This window comes from Sinohyriopsis cumingii, chromosome 6 (genome assembly GCF_028554795.1).
Source record: "Sinohyriopsis cumingii isolate HCF-2022 chromosome 6, ASM2855479v2, whole genome shotgun sequence".
NCBI classification, from domain to species: Eukaryota; Metazoa; Mollusca; class Bivalvia; order Unionida; family Unionidae; genus Sinohyriopsis; species Sinohyriopsis cumingii.
The window spans coordinates 70,639,712-70,659,959 of record NC_142966.1 but is presented as its reverse complement, the minus strand read 5'-3'; the positions used below and the strand labels follow the sequence as shown (position 1 = coordinate 70,659,959).

Below are 20,248 nucleotides of genomic sequence, written 5' to 3'. Positions count from 1 at the left end.
TATGCTGAAACTTTTTTTAAAACTCACTCATCCCAATTTGTTATATTTTATTAATATTTTTGTTTTTATTTTTTCTTAATTTCCGTCCTAGGATGGGCAATACAAAGAGTTCAGAAATAAGTTCGAATGGACCTAATACAAGTTTCCGATATGGCGTTGTGTCTTCGCACAATTCCAGAACTAAATGAATACGCAAGCGTTGTATGCGACTTTCATGTACAGCACTATCATTCTTGGGTTTTAGAGTGGAGAGTTCAAGGCCGAGTAGTTTCAATTAGCCACTGCAAAGGATGCAAAATGGACTTTGAACAGTTGTTTCATGTGGTGAATCATGTTTTGCAAAGTAAAAATACAAGTATAATTTTTTGGTAAATCAAATTATATACACCGATGTAAACATATTCATTGCATGCGCATCGTGCGTGCACATGGATCATCCAAGGGTTCACGTCTCGGTCACTGTATCACTTTAGCGTCAGGTGATTCTCAGGCATCTCGAAAATTAGGATGTAGTGTCATTACCTCCTAAATATTTCATTAAGATAAACCTTTATTAACAAATCCATGATTGAAAGTGTCATACTTTTAGCATAAATCTTATACTTTATGATAATCACGAATAGGACTGGTCCTATCACTTTCAGTGGCACAACTCTTGCCTGCTATTTAGCTGTCGATCAGGTATGTATATATTGCCTATTGGGTTAAATGACAGTCTTGCACATTTTATGTGTTATTTGCCTCCTTTCATGCCATAATTAAAGTGTAAACCAATGTGGTCAGGTATGAATATTTACTGAGTGATATTGGGTGCAGTATTCGTTATTATTTTTGTCAGAGCAAACTTTACATTGTCAGAATCGGGCAGTATTTTACAATACTGTACAGTATTTTACAATACTGAGCTCCTATATATTGTACGAAAGTGCACAAAAATTGTGCCTAAAGATTGTAAAGTGTATTAGGAACTACTTTGTAATCAAACCTTTTACACTCGTGTAGTAAATGCTTTAGGTTTTGGTTGATTAAATTTATGGATGAACTAAATGAAACTTCCAAAGAAGTTAACAAATGAACGTGATATTCACAATGTCAGCAGCAAAGATAAGAGATGCAGTAAATGAAAATGCTGTTCTGATCGTTGAAGTAGTTAGGAGAATATACGTGCTTTTTCAAATAGAATCGTTCATACTATGGCCAGTGCTCTCTAGGGTATATCAAAATGAAGCATAGAAAAACATAATGAGGCCAAGGGCTATTGGATATCTATCAGAGACATACTATTTTACAAGTCAGTCAAAATACTAGATTCTAGAAAATAATGCAGCTGAAAGTTCAAGAGCCAATAAGCCAAGATGATGAAAAAGTATTATTTCCGCATTCTGAATGGACTCAGAAAACAGCTGCTTTTCAATTTTTACGTATATATATATATATATATATATATATATATATATATATATATATATATATATAAGGATCAAAATTAGCGGTAGTCTGCTAGCCCAAGGCTAGCAGATTTCCTGTCGGACTAGTAACTTTCATAATGTTAATAGTCCGATGGGCTAGTAAGTTTTGGTTATCAATAGTCAGCATTTGTTTATGCCATTCCCTAATAAAGACTTGACATAGCAGATGTTCTGAAGAATCAAGGCAGTGGCCATTGTAAACACAGTTATAAAATATTAGCATGAGAAGATGAAGTCAATTTCTGCCTTGGAAAGGTGCGTTTCTATAACAAGAATCCATCCGATTTTGTGCATTTCACTTAACAGTGCAAATTATGGTCCCGTCATTAACAACAGAAGTTTGGTAATTGATCCTAAGTAATCTGGTAATGAATTAAATGAAAAAATGACGTGGTATCACACTTTATTCACTCGACCACAGTAACAAACTACAAAGCTGTATACCAAACAAAAGAACACGGCAAAAACTATTCAAAGAAATTAGTGTGCACGTTTTTGTTTGTTTAAAGTTCTTTTTTTTTTTTTTACTCACTACTCAAACGCTCCAACAGTCACAAACAGGAAACTACAAATTTTACATTTCCATTAAAATAATTATAAGAATTAAATCAGTTTATTACGATTACGTTATTGACACATTCTTTCCATACAACTACTTTTTCTATGATGATAAGAATAGTTTTTATATTTTTCCCTTGCAAGAATGAAAAAATAATTGAATACACGTGGAGATATCCAAGCAGAATGCCATACATTTGTTGGGAATTAAAATCTCTGAGCATGGGCATCTAAGATTTGCAAATTGTCCGCCTTATTATTAATTTCAACAATACATTGAGGTTCGATTAATTAGGAACAATTACCAAACTTACGACTTATGATACCATAATTGGAGCTGTTAAATACAACGCGCCGAGTGTCAGATGGCTTCGTTTGATGGGAACACGCCTTTTCCAAGCTGAAACTAACACTATCTTCTGATGCTAATATTTTATAACAGTGTTTACAATAGCCACTGCTTTGATCATGCAGAACATCCGCTGAAGTTAAGTCTCTGTTAGGGAGAGGCCATTTAATTGTGGGAGAGGGCAAAGACACGTGTTTTGAAACGTGTTTCTTGCTCTGACTTTCTTTTAAAGGACACTGTGCCATTCCTTTTCTTGCTTTAAATAATTTGCGCCAGCTATACTATAACATCTCGTATTTCAAAACAAGGCACAATACCCATCTTATAAGACAGGCAAAATGTGGTATTTGATAGAAGGTGAAGGTGATGGGAACACGCCTTTTCCAAGCTGAAACTAACACTATCTTCTGATGCTAATATTTTATAACAGTGTTTACAATAGCCACTGCTTTGATCATGCAGAACATCCGCTGAAGTTAAGTCTCTGTTAGGGAGAGGCTATTTAATTGTGGGAGAGGGCAAAGACACGTGTTTTGAAACGTGTTTCTTGCTCTGACTTTCTTTTAAAGGACACTGTGCCATTCCTTTTCTTGCTTTAAATAATTTGCGCCAGCTATACTATAACATCTCGTATTTCAAAACAAGGCACAATACCCTCCTTATAAGACAGGCAAAATGTGGTATTTGATAGAAGGTGTTCAGCCACCAGGATAAAAAGCAAAAGTTAAATGAGAATGATGAGGAAAAATTCTCATGATAGGGAAAAGCGTAATGGAAAGTTTCATAAGAAATGGAAAAAGATGGGGACTGGCTGAATTATGATGAGGAAAGGAACGTTATGTGGTGTAACTGGTGTATGCAGTTCACAAAAACAAACACACAGAAAACATCCATTTTTGTTGCGGGTTGTTCAAACTTTAAAATTGAATAGGTAAACATACATGAAAGCTGTGTGACATTGTTTTGTGAACAGGATTTGTAAAGATTTGTGTTAAATTTGAGCCCTGATATATATATCTATATATATATATATATACGGTTTACCCATCAATAGGTATTGATGTGTACCCTATACTGGAGATAGGTACAAGTTTACAATGTCTTTACATTACTCCACAATTTATAAAATACAGAACATCTTATATTTGTGGCTTGTATGGTTAATAATTTCATTACTTCTTTGCACATACATATATTATTACATATATTTGCTTTGGGATTGTTACCTAGAATTGGAGAGAAGAATTTAGAAGTATATCACCATAGATGGGGAAATATGGTAATTTGGAATGCATTTCCAAGCAGGATAAATTTATAGTTCATATAGTATTGTTATTAGTGGTTTTAATCTAACTTCAATGATACTTGAATCATTGCCATAGCCATGGTTCAGTGTTTTGTTTCTTTTATTACAACCGCTTAAGTTGGTGTTTCGGTGTGTGAAAGCAGCTCTTATCCGTCGATGCAAACATATTTATATACAAATACAGTAGCTAGTGGAAACTCAGTCAACCAATGAAAATGTGTAATGCATCCTGCTTTGTGATGTGATTTCATTATCTCCACATTGGAGAGTGTGGTACTGAAATGACATTGCGAGTCAGAATTCAGCAGAGTTTACAAGAATTAAGCATGTTAATCAAAAAATCACGAACGAGATACATTAATATTTAGCATCAATGTGACTAAATATAGTAATATCAAGTCATGGCATGTTTAATGTGTTTCAAAATGTATCGCAAGCGTGGCAAGCTTCCATAGCGTGACAGCCTTCGGCTACGTGATGGCATCTTTGTTCTTATCTCCATAACGACACCTTGCAAGGGAAGGATGTATTTGTGTGACTTTATTAGGAAATGAAGACATATGACTAAACATTCATTACATTGCCCCTTCCCGAGAAAATCATTCGTCTCGAATGGAACTTGAATAACAAATTGAGTATTATCACAAAGCGATTTGAACATTGGAGACTTCAGCGACATCATCAAGGTAAACAAGACTTTTGTTAATACATTATATGTTACAATAATTAATATGGTTGGAGACAAAATGAATTTCCCTAAAATCTCCAATTATGCATTCTCATATAATAAACAATTATTCATACATAATATTATTGAATGAGACACAAGAGCACCATTTTAATTTTGACATTTCTGACATATAGGAAAATCTCTCTCTCTCTCAATATGTTTAATTATGTACATGTGTCTTACACCAAAATATTTAAAAGCAGAAAAATGACAAGTTCATATTTTCCACCTAAATATAATGAGAGTATTGAGTTCCTATTAAAATGTTTAATGTGGGAAACTTTTCATGCCAAAGATAATGAGACCTTTGTTTTGTGGTCCAAAAGGTAATTTTACTTACTATATCTATAAATTTTTAAGTCCATTTTGGATTATTTTATCCAAGCCTGAAAGTTCATAAAACTGGACTTCTGCCAGGAGTTCCTCTAATTGTACATAGCTGGATGGTAAAGTTCTGGATATTGGGCCAAAATTTATGTTCCATTAGTAGGTCTTTAAGAACTCCACATTCAGCCTCATTTAATTCCTTATAAGACTCCTGGAATAATGAGTCTAAATGTCCAGGTTCTTTGTTTTCACCTAGGCAAGATTCTGTGACCTTTACCTTGTTTACAGTAGATTGTTGTAAAATACACAATTTAATCACATCAACTGTGGCCACTAGTCTTTTTGTGAGTAATTCGAATTCAGCACTAACTAGTTTTCCTGTCTGTCTGCTCTTTGATTGGACATTTTTGTCTCTATATGGTTGAGTCTGTGTATTATCCCTACCCTGGAATCTTTGGTTGCCATCTCTGTATTGGTTATACCTCTGGCTTCCATTATAGTTCTGTTGGTTCATTTTATTATAAATTTGATTACAATTCCAGGTATTTATGTGTGTGTTGGATAATCTGTTCTGTCCAGAGTCCCCCCCCCCCCCTTAGAGTTTCTATTAACTGTTTACTTGTACTGTTCAGGGCTTTGGTTGATTCATTAAGGGTTTTAATGTAAATTTCCTCCTTTTTATCAGGGGTTTCCTGCTTCTGGGTCTGACAGACATTTACACTACTTTCATGCTGTGCAGATAGTTGGAGGGGATTCCCTCTTTGTCTTTCAGCATGTCTGTGTGCTTCCAGATGGATAGCATGACTTTCAGCATCACTGATAGTTTTGAGCCTAAGTTCCCTTATTTGTTTGAGCCTAAGTTCCCTTATTTGTTTGAGCCTAAGTTCCCTTATACAAAGCCTTATTTCTGAGTCTGGGATAGAGTGAATGAAATAATCAATAGCCAAAGTGTTTAATACTGCTGAGTCAGGTGATGGATAGGCTAACCGGGTTAGCCTTTGAACAGATTGTGCAAGTTCTGATAAGGACTCATCTTTTCCCATCACTCTTGTTTGCAAGTTTGCTTTATACATTTCTGACTGTTCAGCTGATCCAGATCTGATATTTAGTATCCAGACCAAAGAATCAAAATCTTTCCCCCCTCTCTCTCTCTCTCTCTCTCTCACTCTGGCTTAATTCTGTTAGAACTCCCCTAGCACTACTACTAAGACTTCCAGCCAAATATAAGGATTTTTCATGGTAGTTCCAGTTATTGATCTGTGCAACAATTTCAAATGAGACAAATACTCTTAAAAATCTTCATGCCCATTACACTGCAGGGGCTTGGTTTTAACTTGTCCCTTGCCACTGACATGGGTTGGGTTTTGTGAAAAAGAAGATTCCATATTGTTTTCAATTTTGTTTGAGTTTTGGATAGGTGAGCTAATATTCATATAAGCCCCATGAGAAAACCTATTTCCAGTTGCTTCTGTAGAAATTTGTTTTTCCAAAGTGTACACATGGTCTTTAAGAGAATTAAAATCTTTCCTTAGCTTCCTTACATTTTCATTCACTTCTTGTGTCAGTGAATTATTCATATCGAGTAAATTTATCATATTTTCTTGCTAAAGAGAGTTAGCTGTGCAGTAAGTTTATTTAAGATACGAATGCCACTAAAAGATGTTTTTTGTATATTTTCAGAATCAAAATGGTGCAAAACTGGAGTTTCTTTCTTCAGATTGTCTCCAGCACTGGACTCGGGCTGATCTCTTTCTCTTTGGAAAATGGTTTCAAAATTATCCATTTTTGATTTTTGACTGTTAATAAAAATTGTTTTATAAAATTCTATTATTTTATTCTACTTGTTCGCTTTTTGTAGATTTTATATATTAAAAAGTCAAGTGTTCTTTTTTTGGTCCACTAGACACTGGGAAAAATTTCTAGGAAATATAAGAAAATATTTTCTATTAATTTCACTTCTTAACGCCAATGAAATATTTTCTTGATCCACATACAGTCAACATTTTCATAGAAAAAAGGGTTCCTCCCAGCCTAGAACTTGACCAAAAGTCGGGATAAGTAAAATATAGTAGATTTATTTTATACAAACATTGAAATCACACAGTACAGACAATCGTATTATAGATGGGTAAATGTTTTACCCTTCTATAGGTATTGACGTGTACCCAATACTGGAGAAAGGTACAAGTTTACAATGTCTTTACATTACTTCACAATTTATACAATGCAAAACATCTCATATTTGTGGCTTGTAAGGTTAATAATTTCTTTACTTCTTTGCACATACATATATTATATATGTTTTGGGACTGTTGCCCAGGATTGGAGAGAAGATTTTAGAAGTATGTCTCCATAGATGGAGAAATATGGTAATTTGGAATGTGTGTGTGCGTGTTTTGGATTTTTAATGTCGTTTTAAATATTTTTCAGTCATATCGGTACAATGTCTGCAATGTGACATTTTATAGTGATGTCTAGCACTGGGGCATCATGCCACAGACATGTAGCATGATGTCACACCCAGTCACACTATCCTGATACCAGGCCAACCAGTCCTAACACTAACTTTTTAATGCTGAGCGCCAAGCGAGGCAGCTGTTAGTACCAATTTTGTAAGTCTTTGGTATGACTCTGCCAGGGATCAAACCCATGGACTTCCGCATCCGAGGCAGATGCTCTAACCACTAGGCCACCAGAGCGGTTAATTTGGAATGCATTTCCAAGCAGGATAAATGTATAGTTCATCAAAAATTGTTATGGGTGGTTTTAATCCAATTTCAATGATACCTGAAGCATTGCCATAGCCATGGTGTTGGGTTTTGTTTCTTTTATTACAAAAATTCTTAAGTTGGTGTTTCAGTGTGTGAAAGCCACTCTCATCTGTCGATGCAGACGTATTTATGTACAAATACATTAGTTAATCTAAACTCAGCCAATCAATGAAAATGTGTAACACATCACACCTTGTGATGTAATTTCAGTATCTCCACACTGGAGAGCGTGGTACTGAAATGACATCACGAGTTGGAATGCAGCTGAGTTTACAAGAATGAAGCATGTTAATCAAAGAATCATGAAAGAGATACATTAATATTTAACAAAATATGTATCAAGGTAACTAAATGTAGTAATATCAAGACATGGCATGTTTAATGTGTTTCAAAACATACCTCAAGCTTGGCAAGCTTCGATAGCGTGACATCCTTCGGTTACATGAGGGAATCTTCGTTCTTCTCTCCATTATAACACCTTGTGAGGGAAGGATGTATTTGGGTGACTTTTTTAGGAAATGAGGACATACGATTAAAAATTTGTTACACTAGCAATAGAAGACAAACAGTATATGATACAGGTCATAATTGTGGTCCCTCCAACAGTGAGATGCAAGTGACAGGGCATAAACATGTTTACATTTAGCTGGTAATAAAAATGGTAATAAATATATTTATGCATTTTGAATCTCCTCAAAGCGTACTTTCTTGTTCTGCAAATTTGATTGACATGTCCTGCAAAACCAGATTCATAACGAAACTAATGGAATTTTGAGTACATTTCCAGCTGAAATCCATTCTCCATACTGTACTGAATTGACCCAATAATCCAGTCCATCATAATGAGAAAAGCCCTAATTGAGGTTGATCAACATAGAAACAAAATCCATGTGCATTCATTCACCATGTGACTCTAAATATCAATTTTAAGTAGAACAAAATGACAATTCTCTTTTAAACTCCTGTCAAACGTGACAAAGCTCAAAGGTTGCTCGGTGGTTTGATGTGCTCATTAATATTGTTATTTTGTGTTGATGAATCTACAGTTGTGTATTTATATTTGAATACAGCATAAATTCAATTACTTTGTTTCATGTAGTGTATTTTTTTTAATTAAGCCTTAAGTAGAATAAGAACATGAGTATATAATAAAAGGTTACTGTATTTGTATGGGAAAATATGAACTCAATTTTCTCGGATGAATACTGTACTCCCAAAGGTCATGCAGTATTAATCCAAAGAAACTCATTCATATTTTCCTGTACAAATGCAGTAACCTATAAATATTTGAATACTGTAGTTTGACAGTGCTTGTTCATTCTGAATTATTGAATTCATGTTAGCTAAATTTCAGAAGAAAATTTATTGATTGCAATGGACTGTTATATTGGGCAACTGGGATTAAATTGGGACAATTAAAGGGGGCATCAGATCTAATTATTACCAGCGCATGGAGTAGCCTTAAAGTGTTCGACGTCTTCGCTCATATTTATGTTGTTCGGTGCAACATCTTACTTCAAAAACAAATGTATCATGTTCACCGGTTGATTGACGTGAACTAGACCCCCAATTTTTAGGAATATCTTAGACACTTGGCAGCAGATATTGACACATTTACACAAGTTAAAGTCTGATTGCTTAAATTTAGTCTGACTATACTTACTGTTATGTCTTTTTCCTGATTGAATCAAAGTTTGACATGAGCAGTTGGACACATTTTCAGATTATGTTTACTTATCTTTTATTGGTTGAAATGGATGGTAGAATGCTGAAGTCAGTTAAAGGAGGTATGTTTTTGTAAAGAAATGAAGAAATCCAGTTACTTTTGTCAGCATTAGTAAGTTTTTCATCATTTTCTTCAAGAATCATATTGCATTTGCAGCTAACAATAAAAAAAATATCATAAAGCCATGTATTTAATAGATGTAATGGGAATCATTGATCGGGGAGAAAACCTGAAGGTTAGACTGGGCATGGTAGGATCTAAACCTAACTATGGCTCGACAGTGTATGGATCAGTTTGTAAAAGCTTACTCCAGTACACATTCAGAGACTTTGTCTGGAGCACATGGAACTTCCCTTGGAAAAACCTGTATGCTGATGCGAATGAATTCTCGCTTTATTGCAGATGAACAAAATTGACTCCTTAGTGTAATACCAAACTATCTTCTGATCCATCTAGTCCTGCATATGATGTCATCAAGTCCAAATATCAGCCCTTAAATGCTAAAATGCTGAGTAATGGGATTAAGGCTAGCATGTATATCCAACAAGATATTAACTAATTCCATTGAAAAGGTAATCTTCAGAGTTTAGATCAAAATGTGGGATTTTTTAAAAACGTATTATAATTAATAAAGGGATATGATGTGGTCCATGATGGCTTTTGAGACTTTGATTAAAAATCTCCATCTTTTGGTGGAGGTGAGATAATAAAGAAAGACAGACTAAACAATGAATTTTGGCAGAAATGCGACTTTTTTTGAATTTCTTTGTTTTTTATGGTCTTGTTTAATTACTATTGGGTTTTAAATGATTCAGGATTATGTTGTGTACATTTAATTGTATATTTTGTGTTGGCTTTCCTCCATTATCAGATGTTATGTTTATCTATGTTGTAATTGTAGTAGATTTTTAAATAAAATAAGCAACATATTGTATTGCTAATACTTGACTATGAATTTAGGTTATATATTAAGATTATTATTATTTGTAGTAACCATGTTTGCATACATTTAGTTCAAGGTCTAGCTTTGTTTAGAAATTAAGAATGTTATTGAAACAAGATGTTTACAAATTTGATGTGAAAATGACCCTTATCCTGGTTCTGTTCTTGTATCATAGCTTTTTATATAAACATTATTTACTTCAGAATTACTCATTCCTTATCTTAACATCAGTCTGCGTGGAATCAAGTTGTGTTCAGTTGAGACGACTTAATTTTATTTATTTAAATCGTTCATTGCAATTACAAAGTGCTGTTTGACCTCAGGACTAAGTTACTATCTTAGTTACTAATGAATAATTTATTTACAAGTTTCGGACAATTACTAATGAATAATTTATTAGTAAATTTATTTACAAGTTTTGGACATTTCCTTTTGGATGAGTTGGAAGTTTGCGATTTGTCCTGTTAGAATAGTTATATTATGTGTGTTTAAGCCTATTTACCTGTATATTAATGAGCTGGGACTGGTAGTTTTATGATTCTTATTTGTTTTGGATGTAACATCAAGTTTGCAGTTGTGTTTTATGTAGTATTCAGATATTATTTGAGAGGAAAACCATTTGTTTGGATTATTTTAAGGCGAGTAGAAAGTGTTCTTATGACTTTAATATTATTTTGGAACTCTTATGATTTATTGCCATTTTGACACATCAGGACTGTTGGCCGGCCAGTGTATTTGTGGATATGATATTTATGCTGAACTTTTCATTCTTTTGGACTTGAATATAACTTTTTCAGGATTATTTTGGATTCAGTTCATAATGCTGCATGTTTCATTTTTATAACATTGATAATTAAATTGTTTGTTAGGTTTTATAAAACTTATTGGTTTTGATTCATTCTGTTTATGGCCATAGAGTTGTAACACTAAAACTACATTTGTGAACTACACAACCCCAACAATGCATCCACAAAAAATTAAGGGGTTGTATGTTCTCAGATAGTTGTAACACTTATATGAACATCCTGATTTCAGGAAGCTTTTAGAGTTTTTTAATGCCTCCAGGAAGTTATAAACAGCCAGGAAGCTATTAGAGCTTCTTCATGCCTCCAGGAAGGTATAAACAGGCAGTGAATGTTTTATTGCAACCGGTAGATCGGGCTGCATTGAAAATAGTAATATAAATAAGACTTGCATATGTTTATACTTATCCTCTTTTTACTTTATTATGTAGGAATAAATGGGAAATAATGAGAGCTGTAGGCTAAAAGCTGTTTGGAAAATTAATCGATTAAAAAAAATAATTGATGTTTTTCGTGGGTGAGGGTGTCACTGAGTAGAATTTGACCAGTCTTTCGTGAAGAACTTTGTATGTTGCATGCATCTAGGATAGAGAAGTTACCTTTTGATTTCTGGGTTAAATGGTCAAAGGTCAGTGTCAGATGGACTCCAAACCCCAAAAATATGGTTCCCATGAAGTAAGTCTTATGCTTCAAGTCATGATCAAACTTTGTGGATGACTTGCAGTCGATAAAAAATAGCCTATCTTTTGGGGGGTTAATAGGTAACAGAAATAAATTTTATATTTTGTTGTAAATTACTCAGTTCTGTGTCTCTAACTGGTACCATATTTTGTTAGCATTTAGACAAAGGAAGACACTGATCAATATTGGACTCATAAGGTCAGTTAACTGAGCTATACATTTTGAATTAAATGTGTGTAATGATATTTTCATCAGGGTGATCATGTACCATTTATTGTATTTTAGTTTAACATTTGTATTTTGGACCGGGGTCCATTATTGGCATCTGAGAACCCCTTAATAAAATCATGTATTTAATAAAAAATTAAATTTAATGATTATAGAAATTTATGATATTTAAAATAAGAGATGTCCAGGGTGAAAATAAAAGATGAAATAGAAATTATTCTTTGTTAAAAATGTTATTTATTTTTGTTTTGTTTTTTTTTGTTTATCAGTTTAATAATTCATATATATATTACCAGGGGTCAGCTTTTTTATAATGGGTTTTAAAATTCTGTTGTTAATGTCAGTGGGTCATTCACGTAGTATCGGTTCACCAGCTTTATGAGGTCAGCAACTTTCAGATTTTAACAGATTGGTGATTGTTCCTGACATGGCTGGAAAAAAAAATCATATAAAGTGGTGATATTTAGTATTTTTCCCATAACATTCAGTTTGTGCCTCCTTATTATCTTAAACTGTATTTCATCTAGTAAACTTATGAAATAGAAATATTCTATAAACAGAATCCAAGCATTTAAACTTTGCTGGGAAAATACCCTTCTGTAGCTAGCTAATTAAAAAATTGCTTCTATTTCAGAAGAAGTTGTAGCTGGGAAGGAGATGAGAATTTGAAGTAGTATGGGTGGCTTTCTTGACCTCTCATATCAGTGCTTGTGTTACTTGTACGATTGTTTCCGAACCACATGGCCAATCAGTCTAGTCTATGGAACCAAGCTCAGACAACCAACCTTTGAGACCATCAGCAAAATTCAGAGAATCATCTATTACTTAAACCAGAACCATAGATCTCCAGAATCCGTGTCACTTGCTCACCTTATTGGGTCGTTACCGGTGGATGAAGATATTCTGAGCATTTATGATGGAGTGGACGAGTATAATGTTCTTCAGCATGCCATTCTGGTGAACTGTGAAGAAGCAGTGTGCCTTATACTAAAGAAATTGGATGGCAGTGTGCAACATTACAGCTGTAATTCCCCCATTCATCTGGCAGCTTTTCTCGGTCATTACAGAATATTACAGAATTTGGTGGATAAATTTCCAGGGGATGTTAATGTATCACGTGGATTATGTTATCCAGAAGAACACGTTCCAGTTTCTGAGCAAAGGAGGTTTGGAATTTTGAACAAGTCAGTGTACAAGTGTGAACTTGAGCAGCATTTTCCAACTGAATTTGCTGTTGTTGGAGATCATGTGGACTGTTTGAAACTCTTGGAAAATCATTGTAAAAGTTATGCACGGAAATTCCCAACTCCCGCAAGTTTACTTCACCTGGCAGCTTGTAATGGTGCTGCAAAATGTTTGCAGTATTTTGTGACTCATTACCATAACCATATTAATGAGCCTGACTCTGAGGGAGATGCTCCTTTATTGAAGGCAGTAGTGTGGGGACGTGTCTGTTCAAAAATTCTGATTGAAAATGGGGCAGATGTAAATGTTGTCTCCAAAAATGGTGATACAGCCCTACATCGTCTTTACAGAAATGACATTGATGGAATATTTGCAATATTTGATACTACCCGCTACCTTCTTAGTACAGGCATTGAGCAGTTGATTAATACTGTTAATTTTAAAGGAGAAACGGCATTACATATTCTAGTCACACATGTATCTTACATCGGTGGAAATTATTTTCATCCAGAACAAAGAAAAGTGCCACGATGGAAACTCCAGCCTGACTATCAAGAACAAGTTATTCAAACGATTGAGCTTCTGATGGAATTCAATGCTGATCCAGCAATCTATGACCTAAATTCCTTACAGCCTATCAGCAAGTTGTTCCATGTGGCACAGAAAGCTTGCACGCTGCATGATTCATGCCCATGTGTTCAAAAGAGCATTGACTCTAGGTACATCTATTGCAATGACTTTAACAGTTTGAAGAGAGCAACTGAAGTGCTACTGCAGCATAATTCGGACGTCAATTCCCAGTGTGCGATAGGACACACACCTCTAATCTCTTTGCTCCATTGTATCATGAATACTGCAATTTCTGATCTTATTCAGCAGGCTGATGATATTGTTGAAGTTTTAGAGGTCTTGCTTCAGAATGGTGCAAATCCAAATTTTATAACAGAAAAACAGGAAACTTGTTCAACTCTTCTAGCCAGGATTGCTAGTCGTTATTTCATCCTACAAAGAGATATGCAGGTTATGGCCGACTCCCAGGCTCTTCACACACAGGAACAATTTGTTGATCTAGTTAATCAAGTTTTGAGAGCTCTACTTAAATATGGGCTCAGTCCAAACCATACATCTCAAAAACGTAGCCCCTTTCTGTTGGGAGGAAGAGGAAATGCCTTAATTGAGTTTGTCCGTCTAGCAGAACATGCATCATCCACTCTGGATTTAGGAGCTATTTACAAATGGCTGACAACCCTCCTTCAGTGGGGAGCTGATCCTGATTTGGAACCCTATCCATCTGAACCTATTATTTGTCACTCCCAGAGTTCTATATTTCTGAAAAAGCAGGGAACACATGCAGTTAACCATTACATCCATAAAATTAAAGAACTTGACTCCATCTTTCAGGATGGAAATGCAGAAAAGCTACTTCAGCTCTTCTATAACTCCATGGATCACAGAGTTTTGTTTGATTGCTTGAATATGGCTCGATCTATTGCACGTTCTCATCCACTTGGTGTGACAGGACAAGACTTTGTATCATTGCTGAATCAGCTCACAGAAAACCCACGGAGTCTCAAGCAGTGTGCAAGAGTAACCATCTACAAGGCTATGGACCGAAAGGTTGCTAGAGGTGTGGATCAGCTTCCTTTGCCCAATGCATTAAAGAATTATCTGTTAAACTTTGAATAAGGTTGTATCTTTACAACAGGAAATGTGCTTCTATTAAGTGTTTAGTTTTAGCTGAAATGACATTTTGTGCAACTCATCAGATACCACTTGTAACTGAATTCTGTTTGTATTTGTTCATATGTAAGCTTTAATGTAGGTTGTATAAAATGAAGTTTAAAGGGTATAATTTTTTAAAATACAGGATTCAAGTTTTCTATGCAAGCCTCATTCTTTTAAAATTGAAAATTGTCTCTCGTGGCAAATCATCAGAAAGTTTTATTGTTTGAGGTTACATCAAAGGCTTTTACCTTATGGAATGAAGTAAATACATTTAAGAAGAATGTATTGTAAGAAATGAAGTAAATACAGTTAAGAAGAATGTATTGTAAGAAATGAAGTAAATACAGTTAAGAAGAATGTATTATAAGAAATGAAGTAAATACAGTTAAGAAGAATGTATTGTAAGAAATGAAGTAAATACAGTTAAGAAGAATGTATTGTAAGAAATGAAGTAAATACAGTTAAGAAGAATGTATTGTTGGTAGAGGTTCACCCTTAGGACGTAAGAATGCTCAGCTATGTTTTCCAAGTGAGAGCAATACAGCACCATTTCACCTCAGCAATATGTATTGTAGGAGGGGTGCAGTTCTCCTTTGTTGGGCAAATAATACAATACCATTCATCCTGTGCAATTTGTTCTGGCTTGGAGGAATTTTAATCCATCCATGCCTTATGACATTGTGTCCATTCACTTTTACCAAATATACTTTTTGTTACTATTAATAGTAACAGACTTTATGGTCTCACTAATTAGTAACAAAGTATAATCTCCATTCAGTTTTATATGTCAAAGCAGTCACCTCGACTTAGGTAAAGGATTAGACCTAATGTCAGTTATGTCCTGTCGATATCGTTCCAGAGAAACATAAGTAGAAAGGGTTTTAAAATTGAAAACTCTACAGCAATTCATTAAGGAATGTTCAAATATTAATTATTGATTCATTACTGACATTATAAGGGCATTTTTTTCTCTCAGTATTATGAAGATTATTTATAACAGATTATACACAATAGTAACAAGGACCGTGAATAGAAATATCTCTGGAGCTATGTTCCTTAACCTTATCCTGTGTAAATTTGTATAACCTGAACCTTCCAAGCCATTGGTGTTTTCAATATTTTGATTGTAATACTTCCTCAGTGCTTGTGCAACCTCCAGCATCTTGTTTGACCTGTTCCTGTGAACAGTGTCTGTAATTACAGTTTTAATCATCAGATAAGTAGGTTAAATTTTCTCATAAATTGTTTTCATTCATGCATTGTAATAAAGCTATAATCAGATAATTCTAAGTTGGGTAATCAAAATTGAACTGTCATCATCTGAATCATAGAACTCCACAGTAGTTAAATACAGGTTACCCCACAATGTCGCAGTTCAGGGGAAGTTGTGAAAATGGTGTGATAAACATAATATAGATGATTTCTCAATATAATGGGGTACATTATATGGAAACATTCTACCAGATTAGTGGGATCCATGATTGTACCCATGTTGTGTCAGAGACCATGTTTTGTTAAGGTTCAGATAGTGAGATAGCAGTGTAGTTGAGACTGCTGTGTATGAGATGATATTGAGTTTATTAATCATGTGGTTTTATGTTGTAATTCTCTCATGATTAACCCATGCTTGATGATATGCTACCTACTAGCCACCCTTGCACTGATTTAGAAAAAAAGCACATTTTTATGCCATAAAGCTTTATCTAATATTTGAAAAATGAACACTTGAATTTTCTAAAAAGTAAATGGCAAGTCAGTTGGGATATTTGGAAAAATATAAAACACTGCACATGCCAAGATGTGAGTTTTAACACAACATTCAGGAATTTTCCTTCATATTCTGTTTGGTTTTATCCTTTAAATATTGGCAAATTAATTTTAATAGCCTAACTAATGCTTTCATGTCCAAGGCTGCCTCAGGAGTTCAGAAGCTAAAGCGTTTGGTCCAGAAGGGTGTGGATTTAATATGAACCATCAGATCAGACCAAAATGACCACCGTGGTTTGTTCTTGGTGGTTGATGTTTTATGGCACAGCAACACAAATAGTTTTTTTGTTGTTGTGCTGAACCAATTCCAGTAAAGTACCTTGTTCAGAGATTATCCAGGGTAACTGATACAGGTTGATCCAGTATTAGAACTCAAACAGACTTTTTAGGTCACTAGTGCAGCATGCTATCCACTGAGCCACTTCAGCTTCTGTCTCCATTAATTGCCTCTTATGGTATGTAGGAGGGTGCATTTGAGCCTTTTCTAGATCCAGCTCTCATGGTGGTGCTCTGTATTTGGGCAATCCATTTTGCTGTGCTTGCCTTGGCACAATATGACCAAAAAGTGTTATTGTTCTTTACAACATGAAAACCAAACCCAACCAAACCTAATCTCAAGACTGGACTAACTGTGGGAAGGATGATAGTTTGTATGAATCAGCATTTTTAAATTTAAAACGGTTGGTGAGAGTGATGCCCCTTGAGGTATGAGTATTTACCAGTCTTTCAACTTACCTAACGTCTTGATGTTAAAGTATAACAATAGTTATAAGACTAATCAGGAGACTTTATTTTGGTCTGGATAATTGATTGTCTGGATAATTGATTGTCTGGATAATTGTCTAGATCACTGTTAAATTTTACAGAATAAATTGTGTATTTGGGTGACACTGCTTTGGTCTGTATGAGCCAAGAGTTCTCAGAAGTGTTGTCATATTATTCTGCCTGTTATTTTAGAATTACCATACATACTCAATTAAAACTTGGGTTCAACTGCAAACAACATACCATGATCTGCAAGAACATAATATGCTGGTTCATCAGGGTCTGTATTTTTTGTTTAGTTGATTACTTCTAATAAACCACATGGATCCAGTTTTGCCGTTATGTGATGACATATTTTGGTCTGTGCTGATTGCATTTGGGGCTTACTTGTATGGGAGTATACTTTAGATCATGGGTCTTGTTTTTATCATGCCAGGTACAATTATAAATGTTCAAAAAGCTTTGTTTATGGCCTTGTCGTTGTACATACATGATAAAAATACAAAAATAGTGAATTGCAGGGTTCTTTTAACAAGTGTTTAATTTTGTTTTAACATTTTACAAGTCACATAGTGAGTACAGTAGAACCTATCTAGACAGACCACCCTGCCAAAAAATCATGCTCTCAACACTATATAATTGACCAGTCTGTGTACTGAGAATTTGGTCTTTAAAGGCAGGTGTCTATCATAGCAGTGGTCTTTCGGGATAGGATTTTTTTGTACTCAAAATTTTCCAGTGTTTGCCAGTATTTTGAGATATTAAATGTCATCATACCAGTTCAAGTTATGTTGAATTTATTGCATTTCACTCAGTCCAACATCTCATTTTTTGAACATGGGCAATTTCTTTTTCAACTTAAGAACATGATACTTTTTTTTTGAATGGTCCATATTTTTTCTATCAAGGGAGAATGCTGATTGAAAAATTCAGACACTTAAAGGTGTGTTAATTCCATTGCAATTTTCCATCCTCTGCCTTTTTGGTTATTAGTAAAGTAACAACACACCACAGGTATGTTTGTGTGATTTGGATTTTTAACGTAGCTTTAAATTTTTTTAGTCATATCGCTATGATGTCTGCAGTGTGGCAGTTTATAGTGATGTCTGGCACTGGGACATCATGCCGCTGACATGTAGCATGATGTCCCACCCAGTCGCATTATCCTGACACCAGGCCGACCAGTCTTAACTCGGGGAAAACCCAGAGAAGAACCACCGACCCACGAGAAGCTACTTGCAAGCTTTCTCACATACCTACATTGGCCGAATCCTAGATTCGAACCCACGGAGATAGAGGTGAGATGGCAGTGATCTGTAACGGAGAGCACTTTAAACCACTCAGCCACTCGGGGCCCCTCGTTGCATATGTGTTACCACCTTACCTTTTAATTGAAACAATTATAATCAATGGTATAAACAGTCCTGACGATAGTTTTATATGGGATCTTAAGCACTTCTGTTTGCCATTTATACAGACTACAGGCTAGGGATATATCTATCTATCTAACTATCTATCTATCTCTCTCTTTCTCTCTCTCTCTCTCTCTCTCTCTCTCTCTCTCTCTCTCTCTCTATATATATATATATATATATATATATATATATGGGGATATATATAAATTGTCAGAGGTTTGACAGTAAATAAACTTGTTTTTCATGTGAGACATCAAGCTATTGCATGTATGAATTTTGTCCTGGTTGTATGGTCATTTCAGTTAGATCTAATTGGTATGTACACATGTTAACAAAAACATTAGGAATGGATTTTATTAACTTAAACCAGTTTTCGCATAGGCGGAAATCATGAACTTCATTTCTTTTCTCAGAAAATACTGCTTATTTAGTCAGATGAATTTAGCATGAGGTTACTATATATCTTGATATTATAAAAGGCAAGTTTGTTCATCTTCAGTCCAGAATATTATGTTCAGAGTAAACGACCATGATAAAGAATTTTGTTATGCACTTACAAATATCTCGTGAACCTAACGCAGAAGCAACTAGTTTTGGGACAAAATATAGTATATTGGAACTTCTGTAGAATATCAGAGAAGGTTTTAATATTCGGCATTAAAAAAGTTGAAGCTTGCTAATTTTGGATTCCTGAAAATTCTTTTGGGCAGTAGATTGTTTCTCAGAACGTGTCTGGTGGTTGAAAATATTTGAAAGTAAGGGATAAATAACTAAAATCATACCATGTTTTTAAAGTGACACGGTAAGGAACCTCTATTATTTTGAGCTGTTTCTACAAAGTTCCTTTCGATTTCTTTTAAATACAGATTTTTATCCTCAGGTGCATACAGGAATCTGAGTTTGAAGTAGATTTGCAATATATGTATCGGCATTCAGTCCAGATTGTTTGAAAATTATTTGTCAGTTGTGCTAGCAAATATTTTTTGCAAGGGAGATAATTGTACCTAGCATAGTTCCTGTCAGTTACATTTATGTTTGCTTTTTCGGGTTCAAGATTTCGCTTATTTTGCAATTTGATAGTTTCTTTTTTATTCACATAATGAAAATATGCCTAAAGAATCAGTTTAAGAATTCATAAAAGTTTCTTGAACTGTCCATAAACTTGTTTTCCCCTGATATGTGAGGACACTAAAACTATAGTTGTTGAAATTTGTGTAGCTGATATTTCTTTACTCTGTGAAGGAAATTCTAGGCACTTAAATCTTCTTATGCACATATTATGGGCGGAAGTTGAGCTCTTCTTTCTAAGAAACAAGAATAAACAAGTAAAAATAACTAGCAGGGACAAATGGATTGTAATTAACCATCCCCTGCGGATGATGCTAGAGTAGACATGACACGGGACTTCATAGCTTCAGAATTTTATTCCTTGCCGCGATAAATTGGGTATCTTGGTAAATTGCATTATTAAATAACGAAAAAAGCACTTGTGCCTATAAA

The 20,248-nt window shown here is 34.6% G+C and overlaps 1 protein-coding gene across 6 annotated transcripts; it reads left to right on the top strand.

The window, feature by feature from the left end:
- The first annotated feature begins 224 nt into the window (after positions 1–224).
- LOC149797165 (uncharacterized) lies at positions 225–18,112 on the top strand. Of its 6 annotated transcripts, none has more exons than XM_089961841.1 (2): positions 225–355; positions 12,526–18,112. In XM_089961841.1, the coding sequence occupies exon 2, from the start codon at positions 12,567–12,569 to the stop codon at positions 14,760–14,762; it is 2,196 nt and encodes a 731-aa protein (XP_089817967.1). In that variant the 5' UTR covers positions 225–355; positions 12,526–12,566; the 3' UTR covers positions 14,763–18,112. The 6 variants fall into 6 exon arrangements, with proteins under 6 accessions (XP_089817967.1, XP_089817969.1, XP_089817970.1 ...); XM_089961843.1 differs by having other exon boundaries at positions 244–343; XM_089961844.1 differs by having other exon boundaries at positions 244–355; positions 12,529–18,112.
- Positions 18,113–20,248: the final 2,136 nt, after the last annotated feature.

Bases quoted from the DNA above. Each gene is read 5' to 3' on its own strand.
- LOC149797165 (XM_089961841.1), top strand. From the start codon at position 12,567: ATGGGTGGCTTTCTTGACCTCTCATATCAGTGCTTGTGTTACTTGTAC.